The sequence below is a fragment of the Corylus avellana genome, chromosome 3 (assembly GCF_965113065.1).
Source record: "Corylus avellana chromosome 3, dhCorAvel1.hap1.2, whole genome shotgun sequence".
NCBI lineage: Eukaryota > Viridiplantae > Streptophyta > Magnoliopsida > Fagales > Betulaceae > Corylus > Corylus avellana.
In genome coordinates, this window is record NC_142492.1 from 14645495 (window position 1) to 14654145 (window position 8651).

Sequence of the window (8651 nt, forward strand, 5' to 3'; positions counted from 1 at the left end):
TCTAACTTTGCTGAGAAATGCAACCATTTCAAGTATGTCTGATGTGCTCCTTTTATAACCTTAAATAGACAAAGTGGGGTGTGGGAGACATCTGTGAGATAAATCAATTCTCACTTTTACGAATACCAGTGAAAAGAATTACATGAGGAATCCTTTCTCTCTTCCTTACCTACCTTCTTGTTTGTGCATGCGTATGTGGGGCTTAGCTATTAATCACCTGTAGGACCCCAAAAAAAAGTAAGTTTATGGGGGTCTAACATATATATATATATACATCTAACTCCCAAGTCAACCCAGCCCAGTCAATCATAAAATTAGCACTTCTTTATGTATACACCTTTGATTTGTAATCCCAAATCTATCGTTTGTGTAGCAAACGATAGATTTGGGATATTTTAGTCTTTTTTTCTTGTCAAGATTCAGACTTTAAACCTCTAGTTTTAATAAAAGTTAAATCACAATTTATTTTAAAAGTTTAAACTGATAAAAAATAATAAATTTAATTATTTGATTAACACTTTTAACAAGTATGAGATGAATTTGGCCTAGCCTTTGACTTTACATCAAATTATGCTTTAATAATCAATCATAAAGGTTTTGAATGTTTTTAGGAGCTCGCAGTGGAAGCACTAGCAAGGAAGCTGCCGTTGAAAAAAAAAATGTTTAATATGAAAAGCAAACCAGAAACTAATGGATTCTATCTATTTAGTGTCCTCATAATCTTAATATTAGTTATTAAACTTGGACTTAGTTAAAGAAGCTGAACCTGCATGGATCAAGATCAAGACAAAAAGAAAGCCTCCAAAAATAGATATGGGTGGCATTATAAAAGCATCATGATCAACACACGAGATTCTCAATGCAAATCTCTCCAAAAATCCTCCTTTTCGGACAAGTCATATATAGTTTAATTAGACATTTCCCAACCTACATTAATTATAAACGTCTTCTCTGCTAGCTACATTAAGCAAGCTCTTGATTCTTCTCCACAACCCTCACTCCATTTGCAGATCTGAGCACATTGGCCTGTTTCAAAACACAAACGAGTTAAAAACATCAAAAAATAAGAGAAAAAATAAAAGGGTTTCTGACTTTATTTACCAAAAACTGAAAAATCATGTATATATGATAGAGAGATTACCTGATCCTCAGTAATTTCTACTGAAAACCCATCAACAATGACCAAAGATAATATCTTCTTGTAGCTGCCGGGCTCAAGGGCTCTTGCCAGCAGCTCATCATGCTTCTTGCTTAGATACAAATCAAGCTCATATGCCCCTCTCTTTGTTCTACAAAAAACATGACATTAGCGATTCATGGTTAAGGAAAAGAATTATAAACTATTATTTCTCCAAAAAAAAAAAAAACAGCAAAAGAATACACACATATATATATATATATATAAAACATAATGTAAGCAGAAAACGGACCGATCAGCTCGAAGGCGCTGGTATTCAGGATCATAGTTCATGAAAACAAAGTAAGACTCACAGCTTTCTGCACTTCCCATCTCCATTCCTTGCTTTCTGCTTCTTCCAGTTTTGGCTTTTGAATCATCTGCAATGGGTTTCAGGTCACATGTGGAGGCTATTTATGCATGAAAAGCAGTATGACTTTTGAACAGGACGAGTGGCCCACATCTCTAGTCCCTGATATTAAAGAAAAATGTTATTTATTAAATTTTTATACAACAATTGGAATGAAATGATAGTAAAAATAATATATATATATTTTAAATTTATTGTGTTTAAATTGTGTAATAATTGTACAGCAGTCTACTAAAAAGCATTACTAGATAATAAATGAGATTTCAACTCTATTTGGAGACTTCAGAGAGGGACATAGAAAAATAAATTCAAACTTCTAATAAGTTATTCAAATGCCCCTACTTGGGAAATAATTAATTTTCTAGTGCAGCTTGGTCAAGATTAAAAGGCACCATGATATATATAATTATATATTTTTTCTTTTGTGGAGGTGACTGGTGAGGAGCTCTAAGATATCTTAGGAAGTTTCATGATTCACACTAGTTTCCCACCTAGGGTTTGAAGCATTATCATAGAAAATGCAAAGCACATACTCAGCTATGGTTATGCAAAAGTCAACACCAATCTATTGGCCTCTCAAAAAAATAAACACTTAACTATTGGGATGACATAATTGATTAATGTTTCTCGGATGCAGAAATTAATTAGGTGTTGATTATACATAGGGAAATAATTAGTGACGACATCTTCGCAATAAATACAGATTATGATAGAAAATTGCTGAACAAACTTTATTCTTTTCCTTATGAATCTCCTCTTCGAGTTCATGTTAATTAGAATATTAAAGGATGGCGGTCTCAACCCACACTTATTGAGAAAAAAGTATTAAAATATTAATTATAAATGATTAAATTTATCAATTTTTTATTATTTAAATTTTCAGAAAAAAAAAAAAAAAAAAAAATTGACAAGTCCGACGCCGCACAAAAAAAAAAAAAAATGATCAAAAGGGGAGGGGGAATTCAATGAAACTCCACATCATTTGGTATATATCTCTTTGGTAAAATATTTCGTACTCATAACATTTCTCATGTAAATTTGTTAATAAAGAATGAAATACCATGTATTTAATATAGGAATAAAAAAATGTGAGTAAGATATTCTGTTAGGAAAAATTCTACACATATTTTCACTGTCACATTCTCTGGTACATATATATATTTGATGACGTGATGTGAACATTATGATTTAATAGTAATTTTTATTGCCACATTAAAGTATATAAGAGTGAAAATAGCATTTTTCATTAGGTTAGAATGAGTGAGGAGCAAAAGATGCACTATTGGGCATATCTTTGTAGTCACTCACCAGTCTGATGAGTGACATTGCAAGAAGGAAAATGGATTGTGGCGAGAAGTTAGCGAGCCTTGCTTTGTCAGTTTCCTTCTGAGCCTGCTTTGTCTTTTTTTTTCGTCCAAGTTACTTCATTGGCCAAATAGGTGCCCCTACCTCTTACTGTAAACCCAGGACTACATGTCTTGGTATGACCAACTTACCTTATTCCACTGCGCTAAAAAAACAAAGAAACGTGCCTTCTATACCTTTATATATATATATATATATATATATATGTGTGTGTGTGTGCGCGCGTGTGTGTGTATTTTGAAGCATATTTGTCGATGGTCGGGTTGATGACTAAACTTCTCCCGCAAAAAAGATAGAGGTCATCAAAAGATTGCTTGCTCAAAAAAACCTTGGATTCTCCAATGCTGATGTAGCGTGACATATGGGGCTGCAACGAAGAACACTAATAAGTAGCGGATAAATACTTATAGATCTTGATTCTATCGATGATCTAAGAAATCTTCTTAACAAAATTAGGTACTCTCTAAGTTTTGAAGGAATATAGAAGAATAAACTCAACTCTGAGTAATTCTCATTAATAAAAATTAATAATCAACATAAAATGATAAACTAGAGGTTATAAGCATGTATTTATAACCTAAGACTCCTAAACCTAATAAAACATGATATAAATACCCCCAAAACCCTAAATCTAATAAAATAACTAAATAAAAACTCTCAAAACCCTAACCCTAATAAAATAACAATATAAAGTTCGTTTAACCAAATTAAAACGCCGAGAATAACATAATGGTCCCACGTGCACTCGATCGCAGGACGCGGGCGATCGATCGCACTTCCAGAGGCCTAGTGCGCTCGATCATGCGATCGATCACATTCACTGAGGGACTCAAGCGCAGTTGCTTTGGATCGTGTGCTCGTGCGCTCGAGCGCAATGCCAGACACCACAATCGTTATCCAATCTGCATCATTCTTCCCTGGTTGGAGAGAATTCGTCCTCTAATTCGGCCAGTTCTTTCCACGGTCCTTCCGATGCCCCGTCAACTCATTTCATTCGCCCCTTCCCAATAAGGCAACACCCCAAAATAAACGTGATGCTTCTCTTCAACGAAATACCTTGATGGTTGTCATGAAAGCCCCATACACCATTTGACAATACTTTAGATTTGTTGTTCTTCATTCGTTCCTTCTCCCTTTCACGTGCCATGAAGATACTCAAGAATGGGTTAGTCGTAGTTGCCCTTGTGAATAAATAATTCTCCTCAACTGCATAGAGCTCACCACAATCATTATTAGGAGAATTTAACATAATTTCAACACCAAGGAAATTAACATAATCATCCTCTTCACCATTAAAATTAGGCACTTCAGCTGAAAAGTCGTCATCAACCTCTTCATAATTGGCACTGTCATCCTTTTCATAATCAGTGATATCATCCGTGGGCTCTTCATCTTCCAATTGGTAATCTTTGTCGGGCTAGAGGCAACCAAACTTGGGATGCAACCCATATTCTTCATACTCTTCCTCTAGGTCGGTTGCCAAAGGTTCTTCAATTGGATCTTCCTCATTGATATCATCATCATAGGTTGGTGGGGAATCCCAATCCACAAACCCTTGTGAAGGATCTTTAACATCTTTATGCTCAAACTCTTCATTAAGGATCTCAGACTCTTGGAACTCCTCATCAACAGGTTCACCTTGCTCCTCCACATAATAGATTGGGTCGATGGAGTTGAGGTTGGCGAGTAAGGGTCAAATTGGCCCGTTGTGGACTCTCCGCCTAACTCCATGTTTCCCTAAACACCTATTTTTTGGTAGGACATTTTTGTTTTCTTTATCACAGCTATAGACCCTTGTCTCCAATTTTGTGACTATCGGCCCATGGTATACTTATGTGGCAAAAAAGCGACTCGTATATGTTTCAATAGTTTCTCCCAACTATTGATATTTAATTTTCCTTGCCACACCCTACTTTGCTTCAATTGTTGCCACCACATAGCAACTCTTCCCCAGAATGTATGTACCACCAAAGAGACTCGTCGTTCATCGGGCACACCATTGAATTCAAGCACCTCTTTAACAGCTAACACCCAATCCGGAAATTCTTCGGGTTGTAGATCCCCTTGGAATTCTGAAATAGTGAGTTTGAATCTACTCACCCGCCGATTGGCATGAGATTGCGCAAGGTGCTGACGTATGTATGTTCGGCGCTTCGCAAAAGGATTTCTAGATCCATTCCCTTTGTGACCACATAGGTTGGATATTCTGGTAGTGAGGTCTTCAATTTGATCCCTCAGAGCCTTGAATTGACCCTCCAAGTGTTGCCAACATTTAGCGATAGATTTGCCTTCTACCTCCATGAATTGCGGTCTTGGTTGGCAACGACAACCGTTCGGCCCACCACCCATATGCCGTAAATGAATTGCCAGCTGCTCCTTACGTGTTACCTCCGTGTGCACGTGCACCTCATTCATGTTAGCAAAACGGTCACTCCTCCCCATTCATGGAAAATAACTGAGCTCTGATACTAACTTATGCAACTTGACTTAGTAGGCTGCAACGAAGAACACCAATAAGTAGCGGATAAATACTTGTAGATCTTGATTCTATCAATGATCTAAGAAATCTTCTTGACAAAACTAGATAAACTCTAGGTTTTAAAGGAAAATAGAGAAATAAACTCAACTCTGAGTAATTCTCATTAATAAAAATCATTAATCAACATAAACTGATAAACTAGAAGCTATAAGCATGTATTTATAGCTACAAGACTCCTAAACCTAATAAAACATGACATAAATACCCCCAAAACCCTAAACCTAATACAATAACTAAATAAAGACTCTCAAAACCCTAACCCTAATAAAATAACAACATAAAGTTAGTTTAACCTAATTAAAATGTAGAGAATAACATAATGGTCCCACATGCGCTCAATCACAGCACGCGGGCGATTGATCGCACTTCCAGAAGCCTGGTGCACTCGATCATGCGATCGATAGCATTCACAGAGGGACTCAAGTGCAGCTACGCTCGATTGTGTGCTCGTGCGCAGTACTAGACGCCACGGCTGTTATCCAATCTGCATCAAATGCTTACCTAGAGTACTAGCAGAAGATGCTTTATATGACATTCTCTTCTTTATGTTTAGGAAAAATTTCAAAAAAACTACAAAAACCTACTCACATCAGAATCCCTATTTTTAACCAACTCTCAATGGTTGCTACAGTGTTTCCCAATGTGTAGGAAACCACTTTTGGTTCCCTATACATTATTTTAGTGTAAACATTTCTTTTTTCTCTTTCTTCTTTCATTTTTTTGTCTTTAATTGGAGATTGTATTGGGATTTTGTGAAAAAAGTGAGGGTAGGTAGGGAACTTTTATTTTGTAAATAAATAATATTTTAATGGCATAGGGAAAGGTAAGAAAAACTATTGTGAAATATATTTTCATATGGAAGTAAAAAGTAGTTTTTTACCATAAACTTAAGGAAAATCAAAGAGAATCTGCTGCTAGTGCTCCAAGTTACTCTAGGCTTCCAAGGCTAATTAGCTTAATTTGTAAGAACACTTGGTAAGAGTACTACTAGTTGTTTATGTTAATTTTTTTTTTATTATTTATTTTTATGTTAAAATAATGTTAAGGGAAAGCAATAGTGTTACCCAAGATTCCCTTGCTGTTCGATCTCTTGGTTTAGGGAATACCCAGGGAGCCTGACTTTTTAGGAGTTTTTCCTATATTTAAGAGAATAAGATTTAGGAAAACTGCTATTAGTGCACTAATTAAGGTCTTCCTTCAAGAGAATAAGTTTTAGGAAAACTGCTATTAGTGCACTAATTAAGGTCTTCCCTCCTTTTATAGGTCTATCTTTTCTAACATTACTCTTTAGGGTTTTATGGACTCATGCCTGTAGCTTGTTATTGACGTAAAAATATCCTCCTAAAAATATCGGAAATGGCAACCTAGTGTGAGCACACAATTGAGTGAGTTGGGAATAAGAAAATCGATTGTGGAGCGTTTCACCTAAGTGAGGGTACATTCGAGTCCCAGGCCACTAGGCTAGATAGTCGAGTTTGGTGTTGGTATGGGCATCTCTTGGAAATTCTTTGATTTGGATATACTTTGAGAGTTCTATGAACTTCTTCAGCAGTCGAGCCTTAGAGGCCTGTCGTACGTAGTATGGCCCTCTAATATTATATACACCACTAATATATTCAGACCCTTTGATCATTCTTCATATGATAAAGATTCCTAAACCGGATACATAATCTTTTTATTTAAAATTTTCTCCCACACGTACGTGCGTTTAAGGATTATTAACAATTCACTAAGCATGAATTATGTTTAATTAATTCCTAATCCATTTGCCTGCATATCTTATTTATACCTATTAATCTCACCCAACAGTTAACACGTCCCAGAAGATATCTTTTATCAGTTTCAATTTTAAGAATAAATAATAATTTATTATAAAATCATAATAGATATATGAATTAATTATTATTATTACTTAAGAAGAAGAAAATATTCGATTTCATTTCATCAATGATACCTGCAAGGCTGCAAAGAGACAAAACCTGTGCACGTGAGCGTCTGCTTGGAAGCTGCAACTTGCAGAACAGTGTTGGGTGGGTCACCAGCATCTACAACCTCCACGTGTCAATCAATGGGGGGCGGGACGGTGGGGGGCCTCAAAGTCAAGCGATCTAAGAGGGTCACAGATTCACAGTACAGTCGGGAGTGTGCGTGGATTTTAATGGGAAAGCGTACTGGTGTGGTACCGGCAGCTGTCAGTCACATGGCGGGTCCCCATGACCCAAAACAGCCGCTGATTCGCTGAATTACTTGTTCTTTTTTTCTGGGGTCAAAAGAACCCACACGTGAGATGATGAACAGTCTTAACCATAATGCAAAGAGTGATCATCGTTCTTTGCATTTGTTTTAATCACAAAGGTATAAATAACACAGCAGACTGCAGCACTTAGTACAAGGGAATCAAGGATAGGATCCCTATGCTTTATGCGATTTTCATATTTTAAAATTTAGCTTTTTTGTTTGATGAATTCAAAAGCCAAAACCCACAACCATGGACTATGACAAGAGAGAGATATAATGGTATTTTGTCTTTGTAAATTAAAATCTATAGGCGAAATGATAGGTCAAGAGCTCAATAAACAATGTAAGTTGGTGCTAGTGTGTGTTTGGCGAAGTGAGCAATTTAAATGAGAGAACACTATAAAATTTAACAACGGTAACGACATGATTGTATTATAGATACTAGATTGTCATCAACTTTAATATAAGCCCTTCCTTCATCACTTTCAAGTTTGGTGACTTTCACCCATCATTAAGTTGGTGGAAGTTGTGTAACCAATGGTTTGTCTCTTTCTCCAAGTAGGAGAGGTTTTTTTTTTTTTTTTTTGGCTTCAACCGACTTTCACTCTCTCCAAGTTCTATTTGGTTTAAGAGACTTTTCTTTAAGTTCAATTTGCTTTGGATTCTCATCATCGACTCTGTGCAGACAGAACACCAGAGAAAAAAGGGTGTGGTAAGCACTATAACATCAAAAGGAATCCGTAGTAGTAGTAGTGTGCCGCAGAGGTTGCGCTTTGTAGTGTGGCAGTTTATTCTTAGGTTTGGATGAGCCAAAACAAAATATTGGACATTGTTTTGTTCTTCCATACCCCAAAACTTGAATTACATTGTCTCCAATGTGTGCAAAATTGAAAAACAAGAATAAGAGGATAAGAATACCTGAATGAGCAGATGTGGAGCATATCATACCCCCAAACTTGTAT

General features: G+C 36.2%; 1 protein-coding gene across 1 annotated transcript; it reads right to left on the bottom strand.

Moving 5' to 3' along the window:
• Nucleotides 1–823: 823 nt before the first annotated feature.
• Nucleotides 824–1545, bottom strand: LOC132176660 (subtilisin-like protease SBT2.5). Its single transcript, XM_059588929.1, has 3 exons — nt 1431–1545; nt 1142–1289; nt 824–1026 (listed from the first exon to the last, which is right to left on the bottom strand). Exons 1-3 carry the CDS (start codon nt 1514–1516, stop codon nt 964–966), a joined length of 297 nt encoding a protein of 98 aa, XP_059444912.1. The 5' UTR covers nt 1517–1545; the 3' UTR covers nt 824–963.
• Between the last annotated feature and the right edge of the window lie 7106 nt (nt 1546–8651).

Excerpts from the sequence above, each read along its gene's own strand:
- LOC132176660 (XM_059588929.1), bottom strand. The coding sequence starts at position 1,516 with ATGGAGATGGGAAGTGCAGAAAGCTGTGAGTCTTACTTTGTTTTCATG. Across the intron at positions 1,290-1,430 it reads CAGCGCCTTCGAGCTGATCG|AACAAAGAGAGGGGCATATG; the intron begins GTCCGTTTTCTG and ends TGTTTTTTGTAG. Across the intron at positions 1,027-1,141 it reads TAGAAATTACTGAGGATCAG|GCCAATGTGCTCAGATCTGC; the intron begins GTAATCTCTCTA and ends GTTTTGAAACAG.